This window comes from Zootoca vivipara, chromosome 16, assembly GCF_965207765.1.
Source record: "Zootoca vivipara chromosome 16, rZooViv2.hap1.1, whole genome shotgun sequence".
NCBI lineage: Eukaryota > Metazoa > Chordata > Lepidosauria > Squamata > Lacertidae > Zootoca > Zootoca vivipara.
Window position 1 is genome coordinate 4,074,339 of NC_142599.1, and position 21,595 is coordinate 4,095,933.

Below are 21,595 nucleotides of genomic sequence, written 5' to 3' on the forward strand. Positions count from 1 at the left end.
TCCCTCAAACTCTCAACCCATAAAGCGGTTGAGGAAGATACATACTCAATGGTATGAAACCCCACTGAGAGAGCAAGGAGAATGAGAGACTCCCTGTCTTCCCACTGCAAGTTGCAACAAACAAAATCTGCCCTTACTCCCTTATGGGGTATACAAGAGCCCTCATAGGTTCTCCATTGGTAGGAGAAAATAACAGAGGCCAGCCAGAGAATATTGAGAAGCAAAGCAGCTCGTAAGCCTGATCTTTATTGAACTGTTGCAACAGGGTGCTCCCCTCCCAGGCAGGAGAAAGGAGGAGGACCCAGAATGAAAGGTGTGCCTGCCCTTATATAGACATTTTGAAATTCCCTGCCTGGAGCTCAATACCATCCCTCCATACATCATACATACATCACAGAAGGGGTGTAGCCCAAGACCACCCCTCATATACATCATACCTACATCATAGAAAAGGCGGTCTACAACAGAAATTTGAATGTTGTTGCTTTTCCTGTCTGCCAGGTTATCTGATAATGAATTTTTTTCTGGTATTCTGGCCACTTATTTGAGGTGGTAATTACTTAATTCCTGAGACAATGGGAAGATTCCCTCACCCCCTCCCTCCTTGCAGAGAAACATTTGGTCAGTTTGGGAGTCAAAATGGTTTCAGGACTGTCTTACTGTATGTGTTTGCTTGGTACATTTATGAACATCCATTGTACTGTAAATATATTTAAGACCTTAAATTTTTTTGTTACAAAGTCATCTATCAGGATGACCAAAACTGTTTCATCAACAAACCCATGTTTGAAGCTAGACTGAAATGGGTTAAGGACAACCAGCTTCTGCCAAGTTGAATAGAAGCTATCTGCCCCCACCCTCTCAAGGACCTTGCTACAAACAAGATGTGAAATATTTAAGACTCGGTCATGTTTTGTGTTAATTATATAAATTAATTTCTGGTATTGATTGATAAATTTACAAATAGATGACCAAACAGGTGAAAAAACAAAACTATGAGAAAATAAAACTATAAAACAGAGGTTCTGAAAGCCAATAAAAGTAATATAAAAAGTAAAGGATTTGGTACCACCCACACAAGTAGCACATGACATTTTTATTTATAGCCTACTGTGTTTATTATTTATCTTTAAAGCCTTTCCTGTATCTTAAATTATGGTTGCATTTATTTATTTTAAATTGTTGCAAATATTGAGCTTTTTTTATAGTGGTGGGGAGATTAAACAACCAAGCAGTATGTAAATGTTTTTCAACCGTTCCATGCCCACCCTTTAATTTGCTCCATTTTTTTTGGAAATATCCCTCCAAGAATGGCTGCATCTGAAAACTTCTTTCCAAATTTTTTGTTTTTAAAACTCTGAAAACTTATTTTAAGGGGGTAAAAAATAGATGATAATAAAGCTTGCACCTCTCTAGGCAGTAAATGGAACCAATTCCTCCCAATAATAAAGGAGGGAGGGAAATTTTACACATTTTGTGCAAGGGATTCCAGAACTCCCTGTGCTGAGGTTAAACTTTTCCCTCCTCCCTCCTCCTCCTCTCCCCTCACCGGCTTTCAGAGTCCTCTTTTTTTGCCCCCCCCCCGCCGCCGCCCTTCTCTTCCTCCTCCTCCTGATGTATGGATGATATCCTGCGTTGCAAAAGAGCGAGCGGCAATCTGTGTACATATAGATGTATCTCTATCCATATGTGACGCGGCCATATTTGCGGCGTGCGCTTGTCTCTCGCAGTAAACAACCCCCAAAGTCTCGGGGAAGACAGACAGACCGACGGACAGGCAGACGGAGCCCGAGAGAGCCGCGTCGTGGAATTTCAGGACATTTCGCCGCCTCCTTTCGCCGATGTCGCTGCTGCTGCTCGGCATGTCTTACAAGCCAAACTTGACCGCGCACATCGCGGCGGCTCCCATCAGCCAAGGTAAGGCGCAAACTCTGCCGGTCCCTCTCCGGAGGCTCCTTAGCATGGCTGCTTAAGCGCACGGAATATCGCTATTTTGCATTGGTTCGCCTTTTGCAAGAGGAGGTGGCGGCGGGGGGAGCCCCGGTTGCCCCGCTGGCGCCGGAGGCGAAGGCAAGCGCTGCGCTGCGCCCTGGCTACCTGGGCGAGCCCCGCCGCTCGGAGACGGGCTCTTCGCCTTGCTCCCGCTCGCTCCGCTTCCCCACTCAGGTCAGATCCGCGGAGCTGATTCATCTCCGCCATTATGCACTTTTTTTTTTGCGCCGGCGGGGGAGGGGGGGACACCCGAGCGGGTGCAAAGTTTGGCTCGGCGGCCAAGCCCCCCTCCCCCCCGGGCAGCTCGGCGAGGCTGTGCGCCCCGGGAAGCCGGCAGCGGCGGCAGCGGCGCCTGGGCGAGGGTGGCCCGGGGGGCTTGGCGGAGGGGCCGGGGGGGGATGGGATCAAGGAGCGGCGGGTGGAGGTTCGGTCCTGACGCCTCCTCCCCCCACCTTCCCCTCCATGATTGCCTCCCTAGAGCGGCTGATTGATTCGGATCAAGGAAGGAAGCGAGGCGCGCTGCACGCCTCGGCGAGGGCCGCTGCTGGTGGCTGGGCGCAAGTGCGCGAGGAGCCGGCGGGGAGGAGGGAAGGGTGCGGGGGTTTAGGGGAGCCGACCACGTGGAAGCGCCCTGCAAATGGTATTGTTTTTATTTATTTATTGCTTATATATATATATATATATATATATATATATATATATATATATATATATATATATATAATCCCACCTTTACCTCCAAGGAGCTCAGGGTTCTCCGCCAACTCTTCACGTTTAACTTCCACAACAACCCTGGGAGGTAGGTTAGCCTGTGGTTGCCCCCCCAAGGGTCGCATCCAGTGAGCTTCTTAGTGGCTGATTGGGGTGGAGGGGATTCGCACCGTGGCCTCTCCCAGGTCCTAGTCGACATTCTAACCACTACACCTTTGATCTCATGCACCTTCCTGAAGATGAGAACCTGGGCATTCCTGGACTTTGGAAGCGGCCTTATTGCAAATCACTGTGTCTTCTGAGCGGCAGTGACTGCAGGCTGTTGGGTAGGGAATACTTTTCTCCCCATCAGCTGGTACCTGAGAGCCTCTTAACTGGAGGTGCGGCAGATGGGACCTGGGACCTGCATGCAAAACGTTTGCTGTAACCCAGGATTCCCCCAACTATGGTCAGCAAGCTTCATTCAGAGAGGGTGCAGTGTGTCCATGGATTTGTGATTTAAGAGCATATTATTATTATATGTTGCATTTTGTTGTGTTACAATTTTAATTGCTAGGACAGGCCAGAAAAGCATTAAGTAGTCCACCAAGACTGCCAGCAGTTTTCAAGTGGTCCCTTTAGCAGAAATGTTTGGGAGCTGGTCCTCTGACACACCTTGAGAGTGGCATGCTGCAAGGCAGGCTCACTGCTTGTTGAGTATGCCATTCAAGAGATGTATCTACTTCAGCAAACGTTCTCACATCCAGCTGCCTGTTGTGACCAAGTGATGTTCATGGATGTGTAAACTGCCCCTTAAACAAGCCTTTACTGTTTAGAAAAGTTGGGTGTTTTGCCCTTACTCTTCTTATCAGTTAAACCTGTCATCTATGTGAAGAGAGAGTCTGGGTTGTTTTCAGTGTTAGTCAAACTCATAGTACTGTAGTCCCATTGAAGTTAATAAACATGGCTAAGGTCCATTAATTTCCCTGGGTCCGCTTTTGAGTAGAGCTTCATTGGAGAAAACCCTGTGTTTCACTTTCACTTTTGTTTCTACTGTTTTACTTCATTTTGCCTTTCTCTTCCACATCTTCCCCTTCCGCCAAAACAAAAAAAAAGTTTCCTTCGGTTTAACTTTGCCTCTTGCGAACTGCAGAAAACACACTCTCTCTGTGTTTTCCAGTAGTTATATCCAGTGCTATTTCTCTAGAAAAAGAGGTGCTGGAACTCACCTCATTCTCTTAGAATGGTAATGGCAACCACCTGAGAGGTGCTGGAAGTTCTGGCTGAAAAAAAGCCCTGCTTATATAGCACTTGAATAAAACCCACAGAGGCACCCTGATCTTTGTTTTCAAACTACCTGTATATATCTTTTACACATGACTCTGGTTGATTGGTCTTGAGTTTCCAGCAAAAGACAAATTCAGCAGGCCTAAAAATTTCCTGACTCCTGGTTTAGCATACTTACAGTCCTGAAAGACTCTCACAGCAGCTTTTCCAAAGATCCTCACACTAAAAATTGCATTTGAGGCTGCTATTGGGAACGGAAATAGTGTAGTGTCTCTCTGTCTTAGCCTAGGCAACAGAGCCCACTGAAGTCCTTTGAGGCAAGGGGGGGGGGCAGCTGAGCTGTGGAAGCTGCTTCATCAGGGCAAATGGGTCACTGCCCCACCAGCCTCGTGTCGTCTCCCTGCAGTCTTCTTAGCATCATAGAATTGTATAGTTGGGAGGGTCCACTGCCAGTCAGCTTCCTCGCAGGGGAAGAAGGTGGGCAGAAACCTAGAACGAGTTGGCTCTGCCCCTCCTTGGCTCTGGCTTCACCCTACTGTCGGTCCCCCCCAAGGGGGTCTGGCCACCACTGTAGCTGAGCAGCTGGAAGCTCTTCAGGCCTTGATAGAGGCAAGCCTTCCTTTGCTGGGAATTGCCAGGCAACCGCTCCCACTGAGGTCCTCTGAGGAAAGTGTAATTATTTCTGGGGCCATCCAGACTTTAAAGAGAAATTGCTCCAACCATAGGCAAAGGGGTGGGGGAAGTGTATGCAAAGTTGCTACGGGGGACTTCTTGATGGACAATTTTCATTTGCCTCCATTTCTTGGACCTGGGGCCTTCTGTACGGAAAGCCTGTTCTCTTCCACGGGGCCAGGGTCCCCTCACCTGGACTGGCTGTGCTCTCCGCCATACACAGCTCAGCCCTCTGCACGTTGACTCAGGAGTAAGTTGTGCTGTGTAGGCAAAACCAGGCAAGTTCTGCAGAGTTACTAATATAGCTATATCCCCCGTCAGATGCAGGTTTTTGTGACTGAAAGAGGACCCTGAGAATGAATATCTGCCCCAAATTGCCATTTGGGATTTCCTCTGTAGCTTCTCTCCAAGGATAAATTGGTCTGGCGTTCTGGCGTTCCTACAGCTCTGAGGCAAATTAGGATCGGAGAGAGTGGTGGGCCTCTGACACTCACATTCCCCTTAAGTCTGAGTCCACTATTCCATATCTCTTTCCAAAGCAAGCAGAATCGCTTTTTGAAGCATGTTCTTGAAGGCACGTGTGGAGAACCTTTGGCCCTCCCGGTGTTGCTACAGCTCCCACCATCCCTGGCCATTGGCCATACTTGCTGGGGCTGATGGGACTTGTAGTTCATCAGCGACTGGAGGGCCAAACGTTCCCCACACCTGCTGTGAGGCAGGGCTGCTCAAACAGTGGGTCAGGACTTGCCAGTAGGCCATGGACCACTTTCAGGTGGGCCTCAGTGCCACAACCTGCCCACTTGCCCACCTTATCGCTGTGACCCACAGCTTTTTGCTGGAACAGTGCCAACACCAGCAACTCCTTCCATGCTGAGGAAAGGTGGTCAAGAGACAGAGAGGCTTAGGGGGAGAGACTGAGGGAAAAGAGCCAGAGGAAATTAGAAAGAGAGAAAAGAGAAAATACTAGTATTTATTATTATTATTATTATTATTATTATTATTATTATTATTAGATCCACCTTGGCTGTTATCTACCCGCCCTTGGCCTAAAGGTCCCAGGGTGTGTCTCAGCAATTTAAGATACAGCATCAAAAACAGTTTAGAACAAATTGCAATCACAAGGATAGGACGGAGTCAGATAAATAAGGAATGGAAAAGGGAACAAGAGGGGGAAAACTCTGATAGGAGAAATGAATGAATGGAAAAGGTGAGGAAGGAGGAAAGACCGACAGTTTTTTTTGAAGAGGAGGGAATAACAAGTTGTGTGTGAAAGGAAAATAGGAGAAGAAATTATAGGACAAGGGTAAAAAATACTTTGAGAGGTGTGGGGTGGGTGGGAAGGGGGAAATATAAAAGAAAAGCTTCTCCATTTACTGCCTCTGGTAAAAACTGAGCTCAAAACTGAGGTTGGGTTGTCACAGTAGCTCCAAAGCAAATGTTTTTGAAGAAAAAGCAGTGGCAAAGAATTTACTAATTTCCTTTTTCCCCCTTATGTTTTTTATTGATTTTCCGTTTCATACATACCAGTACTCAAATACAATTTCTATTTACACATTATATTTCTCTTGCTCCTTGGAACTGGCTTGGTATTCCATTCAAGTATAAATTCATAAATTTTAGATAAATTCCTTGTGTTACTCTATATAATCGTTTTTTCCAGAATTGCTTTTTCGTGTTCGAAGCCCTTTGGTTTTTTGTCTATTACAAATACATTATACAGTTGGTGGTATTCCCACCACCCTGACAGCCTATCTTTTAGTTCTTCATAGGGTCTCATCTTTAAGTTGTTATTTTCTTCCACCAATAAATCCCTGTATGTTAGCCACTGATCTTTGGTATTAAGCTTTTTGATTGAAAGGGTTTCCTGTGGCGACAGCCACCAGGGTGTTTTCCTCTCAAGCCAGTCACGTTATCTTCTCCATACCTGATATAATGATCTTTTTATGACATGGTTCAAAAAGTCCTTATGGACTTCTACCTTATTATACCATAAGTAGGCATGCCATCCGTACCTATTTGCAAACCCTTCTAGGTCCAGTATATCAGTGTTCTCCAGTTTAAGCCAATCTCTTAGCCAAACTATGCAGGCAAATTCATAGTATATTTTGAGATCAGGCATCGAGAGACCGCCCCTTTGTTTCTTGTCAGTCAGTAATTTAAATTTGGTCCTTGGCCTTTTTCTTTGCCACACAAATTTGGAAATTGTACTTTGCCATTCACTGAATTGGCTTAAACCAGTAATAATCGGTATCGATTGAAATAGGAAAAGCATCCTAGCTAACACATTCATTTTTATGACTGCTATCCTCCCTAAGAAGGACAGCTTCAACTTATTCCAATTTTCTAGATTTGTTTTTATATCTTTCCATTTTGTTGCATAGTTGTTTTTATACAGGTTCTTATTATTTGTGGTCAACCAGATGCCTAGATACTTCACTTTATTAGTTACTGTAATGCCAACTTGTTTTTGAATTTGATCTGTTTGTTCCAAATTGATGTTTTTGACCATCATCTTGGTTTTGTCTTTGTTTACCTTTAATCCTGCCACCAATCCAAACTCTTCTCTTGCTTTCAGAGCCTCTGCTATAGATGTTATTGGGTCTTGTAGTGTTAAGACTATGTCATCTGCCTTATATTCTTTACAGTACTTCCATGTTTTATTCCTGTAATATTTTCCATGCTTCTTATTTTCTTTAGCAGTACCTCCAACGTGGCAATGAATAGTAGAGGCGAAAGGGGGCAGCCCTGTCTGGTGCCCTTCGTTATTGAAAAACTTTCCGTTAATTCACTATTGATGATAAGTTTAGCTTTTTGGTCTTTACTGTATAAGTGGCTTCTACACTTCTCCTAAACTTCTCCCCTAAACCCAGGACTTCTAAATTACTCTTCATAATCACGTTGTCGACACATTGTCGAATGCCTTTTCAGCATCGATAAATATCAGTGCAGCCTGTTCGTTTATTTTTATTTCCAGGTATTCAATTATGTTCAAGATGTTACGCATGCTGTCTTTCAGGTGTTGTCCTGGTAAAAACCCTGCCTGATCCGGATGTATTTGCAAGTCCATTATTCTTTTGAATCTCTGAGTCAGAATATTAGCAAATAATTTATAATCATTGTTTAACAGGGATATCGGCCTGTAGTTCTTGACATTTGTAAGGTCCGATCCCTGTTTAGGAATTAGAGTAATGTAAGTTTCTTCCCAAGTTTTAGGTATCTTCCCATTCACCATTATATTATTCATAACTTCTTTTAATGAAGGAACTATTGGTCGGCTTAATTGGTCAGGTCCTGGTGCTTTCCCACTTTTTGCTTGTTTAATTGCTTCCATTATTTATTCCTCAGTTATTGGCTTATCTAACTGCGTTATTAATTCTTGTGGAATTTTCTTTAGTTTATGTTCATTTAAGTATTCCTTGATCTTTTCATCATCTTATTTGGGCGCTTTATATAGTTCTGTATAGAATTTCTGAAATGCATTTTTAATTTCCTTGGGGTTGTCCGTAAGTTTGTTTTTGTAATTAATTTTATTTATAATATTTTGGCTTCTTTGTTTCTTTAATTGCCAGGCCAACCATTTCCCTGTTTTGTTGGCTGATTCATTTTTCCCCCTCTTAATAATTTGATTTTCCATTCCACTTCCTGGTTGATTATTAAATCTAATTGCGTTTGAAGTAGTTAAGCCTGCTTTAATTTGTGATCTTCAGGTTTCTCGGTCAGCTTTTTCCTCTTATTTCCTGTATTTTAATTGTGATTTCTTCTTTGGACTTCCCCCGAATTTACCAATTTCCAAAGATGGATTGGGTATCAGTAGAAAATTCGCCAGGGCACGGCTTGATTATGCCAAGCCCTGCCCTCCATGTGCCAGCATCTTGTGACTGCTGCTTTCAGCTCTCTTAAGTGGGCCCTGCGGGTAGATAGTTTGCAGACCCCTCTGCTTCAAGGCTTAAGCTGTCCTGTAATAAGGTATTGTTGAAATTAATAATTGGGAGGATCTATTGTTGTAGCAGAAACTTAGACTTTGGTTTCTTAAAACAAATGCTGCTGATTAAAGAGTTGTTTGAACACATTTGAAAATTAATTTGTAGTTCTCTCTCTTTCTCTCACTCTGTGTGTCTATTTTGAAAAGTTGTTTGTTTACTATGCATTTGAACACCCCTTAAGATACCATAACCAAATGTTGCATGTTGGCTCCTGAGGTCAAGCTGCAGGTTTTCATCCATGTTTGGATTCAGTTGCACACCATTTTGAATCAAGATGGTGGACTGAACATTTCTAATCTGCACTGATTTGAACAGGTGATGTCCAAAGGGACCAGGCAGACAGCCTTCTCAGAAGTCGAGCCCTCCCTGTGGAACACCCTCCCTTCAGATGTCAAGGAGATAAAGAATTACGCATCTTTTAGAAGACATCTGAAGGCAGCCCTGTATCAGGAGGTTTTTAACGCTTGATGTTTTGTTTTTAGATACGCTGTAAGCCACCCAGAGTGGCTGGGGAAACACAGCCAGATGGGCAGGGTATAAATATTATTATTATTATTATTATTATTATTATTATTATTATTATCATCATCATCATCATTATCATTATCAATCATCATTATCATTATCATTATCATTATTATTATTCCTGACTTTTTGGTTTCTCAGAATTCCCAAGCAACGCTGGGTATGAGGTTGCTACTCCAGGGGTGGAGAACCTGTGGTCTTCCAGATGTTGTTGGACAATGCTCTCTGTCACTCCTGCCCAATTGGGCCATATTGGCTGGGGAGATTGGACCCATCAACATCTGGAGGTCCACAGCTGGAGGAACCAGGACGTTCTCCATCCCAAAACTCCATGAGAATGAAAAGGGGTTGCCCCAAACCTCCACTTTCTTGTGCATGTGTCGTCCTGGTAATTTGCAACAGGTTTTGTGCAGGAGAATGTCCTGACGGGTTGTGCCCTTCAAGGCTCAGACCCCTTGTCTGAGCCTTGTGTGTTCGCATGTTTGGAGTCTTGGATTTGCAAATGTTTTTCTTCAGATGCCTCATTTTGGCTTTGGAGCTTCCAAATAGACCCCTTACCCCTTACAGTGAGCAGAAGCAACATTTTATGTCTTTAAAAAAACCCCACCTAAATCTGAGTGGAAACGAGGTATTTGGAGAGAGACGTGTGGTGGCAACCAAGTCTCTTGGGTGTCAGTGGAAGCCCGTTTTTAATTCCAGTTTCAAATCTTGTGTAGGGATGCTGGTTTGGTTGCCCATCCATCCCCACCCCCTGGCAAAACATTTGCTTTTGTCCTGTGTTTTGGACAGAAGAATAATTGCGATGTTTTAGATGTGCTTGGAGCAAGGGACATCCTGCAAGAGTTGACCGAGGGAACTGGAACCAGTCAGTTCTCTTATGCTCTTTAACAAAACCTGATAATATAATAATTGCATTGTTATTGAAGGCCCTTCCACAACAATTTCTAGGGATGCTCAGCCTGTCCCCACTTCACCTGTACTGCTTCTTTGTGCCTCATCCATTCTATAGAGAAACTCTTTAGGTGGAATTGGGGAGGGGGGAAGGGAAGCAAAGAGCTCTCATCAGTTTCCAAAATGGTTTCTCTGTCTGCTTTGTACACCAGCCCTTCCTCTTGCTAAGCGCTAATGCCAGCACCCTGGCGTAAGGCCAAGGGAGTTAGACAAAGGAGCCCTTGCAATTGAATATCTCGGATTCTCAGTGATATGACTGCAAATGCTCCCTGTCTCTGATTAGGCAGCTTGGCTTGAGCGGTCAGGGTTGGAGGGGGCCTCTCTCAGCCGTCCAAATGAAATACTACCCCCCCTTAACACACACACACACACACACACAATTCAGACTTGTAAACTCTAACTTTGCTTGCAGATGTGAAGGCAGATTTTAAATGTAGGAGGAATTAAGAATGATTGCTGTGGCTTCCCTTACTCTCTTAACCTGAAAAAATGCTGCAGAGAGAATGCTTTCCTGGTCGAATTTCTGCCTGTTCTGCTAATGTTAAAGACACAGGAATTCAGGTTTCACGGGGGGGGGGGTTTAACCCCAACCCGTTCTTCAAGCCAAATGTGTGGAATCGTCAATTGTGACCCACCCACCACTGTGGGATGGGAATGTTTTGAAGGCCACTGTAGGTTCAGTAATGTCTTCTCTCTCCTCTACCCCAGTGTCATTCTGCATCTAACAGTAAGTATCCTTATGCATTCCAGGTGGCTATGATGTGTGTGTGGGGGGGGGGAGGCTTTTAAGGGCTTTTTTTCTGCTGTTAATTACCCACTTAACTTTGATTTCCCCATCAATTAGGAGGGAGAGAGAAGGCAGCTCGCAAGCTCTGCAGAAGGGAAAAATTACTATACTGATGTGTATAACATAGCTGCCAAGTTTTCCCTTTTCTCATGAGGAAGCCTATTCAGCATAAGGGAATTTCCCTTAAAAAAAAGGGAGAACTTGGCAGCTATGGTGTATAACCTCTCTTAGGAGTGTCCCCGATTGGACCTTGATGTATGCTTCCCCCCCCATTGGTTGCCCATCACTCTGGCAAAGTTCCTCATTAACACCATTTGGAGGTGCCAACATTTTAAAAAATCCTGCTCCTGTGGCTTTATAAACAGCCCAGCCTATGGAAATTAAGTGGGGCTTTTCTTGGCAGGGAGCAAAGCAACGGAAAAGCAGAATTTGTCTGTATCAGGCTGCTGTTGAAGAAGGCACAGGAGCATCAACACTCAACAGTAAAAAGAAGTAAAAGCTGGCAACTTCAATACCAGTTCTTTTCCTTCTCTTTGTGGATCCCCTGCAACTGTGGTTGCAGGGAAATAGCCACTTTTCATTCTGGCAGGACTCCTGAGCATAGCTGCCAAGTTCTCCCTTTTTTAAAGGGAAATTCCTTTATGCTGAATAGGCTTCCTCGCGAGAAAAGGGAAAACTTTGCAGCTATGCTTCTGAGCCTTAGAGGAAGAAATGCAGCAGGCAAACCTTTTTCCCTTGCTACACTGCAGTTGTTTGATAATAAACAACACCTGTTGAATATTTCTTCCATATTATTTTCTTAAGTCCTATTGAGTCTCATGTGCATTTGTATAAATAAAACATCTAGCAAATTTCTTGCCTTGGTCATGGCCTGGATGAGAGCTTCAAACTGAAGCTCAATCCAGATAAGAATGAGGTGCTGCTAGAGACAATGGTTCCTTAGACCAGATGGCTGAGAGGTTGTCTACTCTTGATGGGGTAACACTCGTTCTGAAGGAGTTGGGTACACAACTTGGAGGTCCTCCTGGATCCTTTGCTGTAACTTGAGGCTCAGGCAGCCTTGATGGCATGGAGTGTCTTCCGTCAGCTTTGACTGATTGCCCAGCTGTACCTTTATCCAGACAGGGACAGCCTAACTTCTGTTGCCTATGCCAGCGTTTCTCAACCACTGTTCCGCGGCACACTAGTGTGCCGCGAGACGCTAGCTGGTGTGCCACAACGTGCGACGACGAGAAGGGCGATTTGCATTGTCACGTGCCTGGCGGCCGCCAATACACAGCGCTGACCCGCCGGAAAGCAATATTTCTCTTCCTCTTTCCCAAAGCTCAGTGCAAACGAGCCTGGCGGCCGCCAATACACAACACTAACCCGCCGGAAAGCAATATTTGGCAAGTGTTTCTTACAGTCATAATTATAATATAGGGCGGCACAGAGTTAATTTTTTTAACTTTTTAAATGGTGGTGTGCCTCGTGATTTTTTTCACGGAACAAGTGTGCCGTGGCCCAAAAAAGGTTGAGAAACACTGGCCTATGCTGTAGTAACCTCTGGGTTGGATACTAATACAGTCGTACCTCGGGTTACGAACCGCTGGGGTTGCGAACAGTTCGGGTTACGAACTCCGCAACCCCGGAAGTGTTTTCGTCGCGCGCGCGTTCCGCGCAGAAGCGGCACGCTCGGTTTGCGCAAAGCGCAAAAATCACGCTTTGCACATGCGCAAAAATGGCGCTCGGTTTGTGACCTTTTCGGGTTACGAACTGCGACCCGGAACAGATCGTGTTTGTAACCCGAGGTACTACTGTAATTGCAATGCCTTTTAAGTAGGGCTGCCTCTGAAGATGGTTCAGGAACTTTAGCTGGTGCAGAATTCAGTGGCTAGGTTGCGCACCAGGCAGGACGGTTTCAGCATCTAATGCCAATCCTGGCCCAAATGCACTGGCTGCCAGTTAGTTTCCTGGCCCAATTCAAAGTACTGGTTTTGATCTATAAATCCCTAAGCAACTCAGGACCATAACACCTCAAGGACTGCCTCTCACAATATGGACCAGGGCAGTCTTGAGCAGGTCGCGCGCCCTGGTGCTGAGGGGCGGAGATCGCTCCGGCGCCCCGCCCTTGCAGGGCGCAGCATGGCTTCCGCGCGGCTTTGCCGCGCAGCTCCCTGCCTACTAGCCCGGCACTCTGGCACCCCGCTCCACCGGGATTCTACCTAGAGCCGGCCCTGATATGGACCCTGCAACCATCCTCTGAGGCCCTTCTTCATGTGCCTTCCCTTCAAGAGGTCTGGAGGGTGGCAACACGAGAACAGGCCTTTTCTGCTGTGGCTCCTCATTTGTGGAAATCTCCCCGAGGAGACTCATTTGACGCCTTCATTACATATATTTAGGCGCCAGGTGAAAACATTTCTCTATGACCAGGTGTTCGGCTGATTAATATTCCAACGGGTCCAATGGTCAAGAAGGTGGTTTCTGCACATGCTGTAGAGAAAAATGAGGGCTCGTCCACATGGATGGTACCTTGTATGCCTCCTTTCAGCACCTCCTGCAACCAAGCTGGTGCCAAATGTCTTGCTTTCCTTTCCTTTGGACCAGGTGTGTGTGTGTGTCTTGTTGTCTGGGCAGCCCAGGACCTCCACACAGGGCTGGTGCGTCCATTTAGGCGGACTAGGCCATTGCCTAGGGCGCGAAAATGGAGGGGGCGCTGCTGAGCCTGCCCCGCAAAACCCCCGCACCGCCGCCACCCTCCCAAGTGTGTGTGCGTACGTCATGACGCATGCGCCCGGGGGGCGCCAGAAGGTGTTTTTGTCTAAGGCGCAAAAAGCCCTAGCACCGCTCCTGCCTCCACATACTGCCCAGGCTTGTGCCCCAGGAAGGTTGCTAATACAGCTGTTTGCTTTGATTCCTGGAGGCGCAGTGCATAGAAACTGCATTATAGGAAGTCAGACCATTGGTTCCTCTCGTTCAGTGTGGTCTCTGCAGCGTGGCAGCAGCTTGCCGGGACTTCAGGCTGGGTTCTCTCCCAGCCTTTGCTGGAGATGCCAAGGAGGGATGGACCCTGGGGCCTTCTGCACGCAAAGAATCAGGAGTAGCTGATGCTTGTTGGGACTGGTGGGGCAGAAGGTGGCGAGCTTAAACAGTAGGCAGCATCTGAGCCAATGGCAGGCACAGGCAATTCATGCTACCTTTGTCCGCTGGCTCCTCTTCTCTGCTGAGTTCTGCAAGGGCAGCACTGAGGCTGAGGAGACAGCAGCCAGAGTGCCAGTGCCACCACCCCAAAAAAAGACTAGCTGTAAGGAGGAAGGCAAGCAGGTGGGGGCTGGGTGAAGGCAGACTGAGAAGGCTGGGGCAGGTCCTCTGCCACAGAGCGAGGGGCCCTTCGCTAGAGCCAAGCCAAGGCCATGCTATGCCTTTGACCGCAGTTGGCAATTCACTGCCAGAAACCATCCCAAATCTGCCTCGGGACCTCCTACCACACTTCGCTGCTTTCCAAAGCTGGCCACATCTCGGAGCAGGGCTGCCCCTTAAAAGTTCGGCCTGGATTTGATGTCCTTTTTGGGGTGCAGGAACCCTTTCAGGATCCAGGGCTTTCAAAGCAAGGATGGCTTTGTTTTTCTTTCCTTCCTTCCTTCCACCCTCCCACCCGCACCCTCCATCTGAGCTGAGCTGGCACAGCGACTAATGCGGCCATCTGTACTGTGCAAGGAGGGCTGGCACCGCGGCCAAGTCCAAAAGCCTTCTTTTGTTTTCGGGGCCTGCTGCTGCGGTGCTGATAAGGCGCACTCTGTGTTGGCCACTATGTCTTACTATGTCTTCGAGGCAGACGGCAAAGGATCAGGTAAAGGCACCCAAGGTTACCCAGTGGCTTGGCATTTGGTGTGTGTGTGTGGGGATGCTGGCTTAAACTCATCAGCAGTCTCTAGGGCACGCTTACATGTGCTATGGGGGAAGACGGCCCCAGGAGAAGGTGCCGGGGGGGGGGGGAGATGACATGCCAGTCCAGTTGGAGATCCTCAGTGCCTCCCTTCTCACGCCTGCCTCCCCCACCCCGCATGTTTCCTGAACATTGCATGTTGCGCTCTGTTTTACAAAGGGAAGAGGCCTTAGCTCCTTATTGGTGAAGAGCACCTGCTTTGTATTCAGAAGGTCTGGGGTTCAATCCGCAGCACCTCTCGGTGGGGAGATCTGTCGGCATGGCTAAGACTGGGTTAGATAGACCAGTGGTCTGTTTTGGTCTTCATGTGTGTAGCTGAACAACAGGCTGCCTATGTGTGCACACCTCTCCAACAAATGGCTGGTGTTCTCCACTTTGGCAGCACTCATTGGCAGTCTGGGGGGGGGGGAGGGCTAGGCTAGCCAGGTGAGGAGTTTTGCAGCGATAGATCAGGGGATAGCGAAGCTGCACCCTGTCTGGGGCACAGATGCCAAGGCTACAAATAACATTTTATTTATTCCCATCCACTTCCCCTTCCTCTCCTCCTACAAGAGATCAGCATTTCCGACAAAGGACTATTAACCTTGCCACATCAGTTTTTTAAAAAATGGATGAATGAATGATTATTTTTACACCAGATATAGACTTTAAGTGAGCTGTTCACTTGTCGGACTCTGTCTCTCCATCTGCAATATGGGGAGAATAATGGTGACCTACTTTACAGGGTTCCTGTTAGGATGTCCAAGATCTATGTGAAGAACTCTGAGCAGTTGGGAAAAGCTTTCATAGAAAGCAAATGTCAATGTGTTATGATTGCCATGGTGTCTCATGCTTCTACTGATCAGGACAATGTGCTGTTTATTTTTACCACTGCATTAGCATAGCTGGCAACTATTAGCGGAATAAGGAAGATAGGTAGTGAACTTTCAAAACCAGAATGTTTAACCTGCTAGTTTTGTATCTTACTCAACATTTGGTAATCATTCTCACTTTGTATGTTTTCTTTTTCCAAAGCTGGGAACGTCCACTCTCCTTCCACAAGCATGGCAGGCTCAGGGCAATACAGACAACTTATAAATGACTACGGACCCCCATCTCTAGGCTACACACAAGGAGTGCAGGTAAAAATTTCCAACATTCTGGGCTGCCGGCAATGTGACTCTTATGCCATTTATTCATTCATTTATGAATCAGTTCCCTTGAAACACCACAAAAGGTTTGATATAAGGACAATTTCAAATCTGACAAAATAAAATAATAATAATAATAATAATAATAATAATAATAATACCTTTATTGTCAATGTACAACCTGTGTACAATGAAATTAACCAAGCCTTCCCCCACACAAACACTCAAATCACATTGCACTCTGTGTGCTTTTCACACAATACACCAACCCCGAAAGTCAGTTCCACTATATTATTTTCCATTCAGCAGCCTAACAACCCACAGATATAAACTGTTTTTTAGGTTGTTGGTATGACTAATTATGAGGGACCCAGGTGGGTTAAACCACTGAGCCTAGAGCTTGCTGATCAGAAGGTCGGCGGTTTGAATCCCTGTGACGGGGTGAGCTCCCGTTGCTTGGTCCCAGCTCCTGCCAACCAACAGTTCGAAAGCACGTCAAAATGCAAGTAGATAAATAGGAACCGCTACAGCGGGAAGGTAAACGGCATTTCCATGTGCTGCTCTGGTTTGCCAGAAGCGGCTTTGTCATGCTGGCCACATGACCTGGAAGCTGTACGCCGTCTCCCTCGGCCAATAATGCGAGATGAGCGCGCAACCCCAGAGTCGGTCACGACTGGACCTAATGGTCAGGGGTCCCTTTACCTTTACCTATGACTAATTATACTTCTATATCTCCTGCCCGAGGGTAGAAGATTAAAGAGGCGCTGGCCGGGGTGTGAATCGTCCCTGATAATTTTTTCGCTCTCCTAAGGCAACGATCCCTTGCGATGTCATCTAGTGGGCTCAGGGGACAGCCCATGATATCATGTGCTGTGTTCACCACCCTCTGTGAAGACTTTATGTCCGTGGCTGTCAAGCCAACATACCACACTGTGTAACAATATGAGAGGACACTTCGTATTGTGGACCAGTAGAAGGAGGTCATCAATTGTTGTTTAACACTGTTCTTTCGCAAGACCCTGAGAAAACGGAGTCTCTGTTGGGCCTTCCTAAGCACCTGAATTATATTATTTTTCCAAGTGAGGTCTTCACTAAGGGAAACTTCCAGGAATTTAAAGGAAGAGACTCTCTCCACACAACCCTTCCTGATATACAATGGGGCTAGTTCCCCTCTCTTCCTCCGAAGGTCCAACACCATCTCCTTTGTCTTGCTAATATTTAGGTGAAAGTTATTCTCTAAGCACCATGTAGATACTTTTTGAACCTCCCCCCTGTACACTGATTCATCTCCACCTGTAATTAGACCCATCATGGTAGTATCATCTGCAAACTTAATTATTACAGTGAAATACAGTCATATGTATACGAGTACAGGTAGGCACTCAGCACACATCCACGTGGAGTGCCAGTGCTGAGCTTCAGGGAGGTAGATGTAACAAGCCCAATCCTCACTGTTTGTGTCCGATCCCTCAGAAAGTCTTTAATCCAGTCAGATGGTAGAAGAAATGTCTAGTTCCATCAGCTTTTTGATAAGAATGTCCGGAAGGATGGTATTAAAAGCCGAGCTATAATCAATAAACAACATTCTAACATACTTCCCCGGTCTCTCCAGATGACTCACTGCAAGGTGAAAGGCTGTAGCAATGGCATCATCTGTTGACCTATTTCTCCTATAGGCGAACTGATGTTTATCAAAATCCGGTGGAAAATATGTCCTAAGGTGTTGAAGGACCAATCTCTCGAAGCATTTCATCACTACAGGTGTTAATGCAATAGGACTGTAGTCATTTAGGCAGTTAGTTGCTATTTTCTTTGGGACTGGGACAACGGTGGCTGCTTTCAAACAGACTGGGATAAGAACCTCAATTGAAAAGGCTTGTTGATAAAAAGGAAAGTTGTCTATATTATTAATTTATATACGTACACCACATACAGTTCCAAAATAGTAGTTTGCAAAATATAAAAACAGAGTGAATAATTAAAATATAAATGTCCCCAATTAAAACAGTGCAGCAATTAAAATCTGGAGATGGGCTGAGAAATCAAGGAAATGCCTGTGTAAGTCAACAAACTGGTCTTGATGTCATTTAATGGATTAAATTTAAATGGATGGATTAAAATAAATATTACAGTTTCCAAACAGAAGTGACGTTGACCAAATTCAGCACTGAGTGATTATGTGATTCAAGTACATAGCGTTTTTGCTCTGGTTGTGGGATTTAAGGGTTCATGTTTATTTGTTAACAAGCTTCTGTTTTTCACGAGCTGGCTCTACTTTTAACCTGCTCTCCTCAATGATGGTCTGAATAAATATTGCAGCTTTCACGTTCAAGTTGCTTTAAAGGTGCAGTGCTCACTATTTGGGGCTTCCCTTGGGCTTGATCTGGAAGCTGCACGGCTGCTGTCACAAATGAAGCCCTGTGTGCAAAGAACCCCTGCTCAGGGATCTGCACTAGTTGCCCATTTCCCATCTGCTACCCAGACAAGCTCAGTGTGTTGTTATTAAGATATTAAGCCCTCAACAACCTGGGAACCAGTTTACTCACGGGGTCGCCTTACTCCTTACATGCCCTCTCAACTGCTTTGATATGTGGAACTGGGACACCTCTAAGAAACAGTTATCTTTATTTATTTTTTTGGGGGGGTATACATTGTAACTCTCAGCCTATCAACACCAGATGGACGTCTGCTTGAAACATTTTTGTTTAGGCAAGCCAATGCAGATGGCTGTGGGCAGGATTCCTGCATTGCGGGGGGTTGGACTAGATGACACTTGGGGTCCCATAAGATTCTATGCGGAATGTTGATGTCTTTCTTCTTTTTAGCTACTATTGATTTTAATGGTCTTTTAAATATTTTAAAGGACCCGTTCTTAACTGTTTTTATAGATAATGTTAATATCTGATAATTTTGTAAGCTGCTTAATAGGATTTCTTACCATCAAGCAGTATGTTTTTGAAAGTAAATAAATAAAATAATGAGGGGACAACCCTCCCTTCCCTTTAGTGCTAAAAGTGGCACTAAGCAGCCACTTTGAGACTGCAATTCTATGCATGCTTTCCCAAGAGTAAGCCCCACTAATCAGAGCATGTGTAGGATTTCACTGTCACCCAGCAATTAATGAATTGATTAATTTGAGATTTATTATGGTTTGTTGGTTATTGTGACTTGCTCTGCTCTAATTCAGATCCCATTTCTTTCTGCTGCCAGGGAACGAGTAGCAGTCAAGTACCACAGAGCAAGTATGCAGAACTTTTGGCCATCATAGAAGAATTAGGAAAAGAAATCAGGCCTACATATGCTGGAAGTAAAAGTGCCATGGAAAGGCTAAAACGAGGTAATGAAGCAAATATTGAGAGAAATATTTTAGGCCATATTATTTACACTAAATTACTTGACCTAAGGACCTAGTCCACAAGATAATGAGGAAAAGGTAAAAAAACACAATATCTGATAAAGGTTTATTAACAAGAGTGGTCCAGGTTGGGCTTCTAGTGGCCCATGAGCTCCCACTTTAGGCCAGCGCAGAAATGAAAAGGTCACCTAGTCCCACCCAAAAAGAAGGCCACCCACTTCTAACCTGTGCAATTCATACCAAGAGCATATGAAGTAATATATGACTTTTAACGTATAGTACCATGACTGAAGACTGTTCTGATATCTGGAAACTCCTCCCAGCATCAGTCAGCATAGCCATTGATTAGGGCTGATGAGAGTAGCAGTTCAGCAACATTTGGATGGCACCATCCTGGATACACCTGGATTAATGGGTTGCTATGCAGCTGTTTCCCTAGCCACCTAGAAACATGCTTTGCCCCCTCCAAGAATATTTAAAGATAAAATTTTCTTCCTTACAAAAAATGCTGCAATGGTCACTGAACCGCTTCAGAAAAAGGGGGAAATGTATAACTCAAAGGCATGCTCCACCAAGGAAGTTCTCCTGCAAATGTCCCAGTGAAATGAAAAAGCAGCTATACCTTCATATGAAACTGGCAAAAAGTCAATGCCTCCCAAACTGTATACAGTAGTACCTCGGTTTATGAGCTTAATCCATTCCAGAAGTCCGTTCTTAAACTGAAACCGTTCTTAAACCCAGGCGCACTTTCCCTAATGAGGCCTCTGCCGTTCCACTGTTCAGATTCCGTTCTTAGGCGGAGGTAAAGTTCACAAACCGGGACACTACTTCCAGTTTTGGGGAGTTCCTAAACCGAATTGTTCGTAAACAGGACTGTTCTTAAAGCAAGGTACCACTGTATTGCTTATGTAAAAGTAAACACAAGCAGACTTTATGTTACTTATTTTGCAGGCATCATTCACGCCAGAGGACTAGTTCGAGAGTGTTTGGCAGAGACTGAGCGCAATGCAAGATCCTAGCATCTCTTCCCATGGCTGCAAGATTTTTCCACCTTTTATGAAAAAGGGACACCAGTTCCTTTGGAGACTACAGAAGGCATTCAGAGAGATCCCTTAATTTGACTCAACCACTCCTCACCCCCACTGCCATTTCCAAGAATGTGGGCCACAATCCAAAGTAGCACTTGGGAGGCACCCAAGGGCTTGTGTGCCCAGTGGAAAGTTTGAATCCCCCCCAACAAATACACCCACCCTGTGCCATACTTCAAACAGCTTCTGAAATGCCTCTTGGTTTCAAAAGCAGCTCACCATCCAGAATGGGGGAGCTTTGGTTTGAGGAAGTCCAAAGGTCTCCTCGGGTAGATAAAACTTGTGCTGTCTTTTTTTCTTCTGGAATCCTGGCCATAGTCAAGAAGATTATCCTTCCTCTCATTTAAAGTGGAGTTTGCAATATTTCATTTAAGTTGAGGCATTCCCTGAATTAGTTGAATATTTTTTTTAAAGAAACAACTGCATTCCTCTCTTAATTCTCTGTTCTGCCTCAGGTTGCTCCTTTAAGTGTTCCCCATATCCAGTGGTTTTCAAACTGCATTTTAGGAAAGGTCTACGGCTCCTTAGCTTTCTAGGGACTTCTCAGTGACAATATCAGTAATGTTGGACACGCTCTGCTGCTGCCAGTATTCCTGTGTAATGTAAAAGGAGTGCTGGTTATGTTCTAGGTTGCAAGGTATGGTCATGTGGGGCATTGGCAAAGCTAAGCAGCTCCAGATATTACACCCCATGGATTGGGTGTACACACCACAGAGTCCTCTGCAGTGCAGCAGACTTCCTATGGCAAACACTCAGCCTTTGCAGAACAGCAGAGTGAAGGGCTCCTTGAAAGCAAAATTTGAAAACAGCTGCCTTAATCCTCAAGCATTCATTTGACTTCACCACTAAACCATTTCTTACCAGACTGCTTTAATTTTGAGTACAGATATTGTTTCTTGTTTCACTGGTTGACAGCCTAATTTCTAATTTGGTGCACACACCATAAATTCTGTTCAAAAATTACCCCCCCTCCCCACCATTTTGCATGATTGTTAGTGTTTCCATTAAAAGTGCACGAGTTCTACAAAAAGACTATTCTAACCTGTCGCAGGCCCCAAAAGCAACTTTATTCCCCCAGATTTAAATTGTAACTTTGCAAAAAAGAAAAGAAAAAAAAGAATTCCAAATAAGTGACTAAAACTGTTATTTGCATCTTTGTATGTATTTATTACTTGACGTAATAAAGCTTATTTTCATTAACAATTTGGTA

General features: G+C 45.2%; 1 protein-coding gene across 4 annotated transcripts; it reads left to right on the forward strand.

Moving 5' to 3' along the window:
- The first annotated feature begins 221 nt into the window (after nucleotides 1–221).
- On the forward strand, nucleotides 222–21,588 carry CDK2AP1 (cyclin dependent kinase 2 associated protein 1). 4 transcript variants are annotated; one of them, XM_035098976.3, is made up of 4 exons: nucleotides 222–1,917; nucleotides 15,827–15,933; nucleotides 19,153–19,279; nucleotides 20,249–21,588. In XM_035098976.3, the coding sequence occupies exons 1-4, from the start codon at nucleotides 1,842–1,844 to the stop codon at nucleotides 20,314–20,316; spliced, it is 378 nt and encodes a 125-aa protein (XP_034954867.1). In that variant the 5' UTR covers nucleotides 222–1,841; the 3' UTR covers nucleotides 20,317–21,588. The 4 variants fall into 4 exon arrangements, with proteins under 4 accessions (XP_034954867.1, XP_034954868.1, XP_088516116.1 ...); XM_035098977.3 differs by lacking the exon at nucleotides 222–1,917 and adding an exon at nucleotides 2,032–2,166; XM_088659990.1 differs by lacking the exon at nucleotides 222–1,917 and adding an exon at nucleotides 2,492–2,632.
- The last annotated feature ends 7 nt before the right edge of the window (nucleotides 21,589–21,595 follow it).

Bases quoted from the DNA above. Each gene is read 5' to 3' on its own strand.
- CDK2AP1 (XM_088659991.1), top strand. From the start codon at position 14,560: ATGCGGCCATCTGTACTGTGCAAGGAGGGCTGGCACCGCGGCCAAGTC. The intron at 15,934-19,152 runs GTAAAAATTTCC...TTCTGCTGCCAG, and splicing joins GCTACACACAAGGAGTGCAG to GGAACGAGTAGCAGTCAAGT. The intron at 19,280-20,248 runs GTAATGAAGCAA...CTTATTTTGCAG, and splicing joins CATGGAAAGGCTAAAACGAG to GCATCATTCACGCCAGAGGA.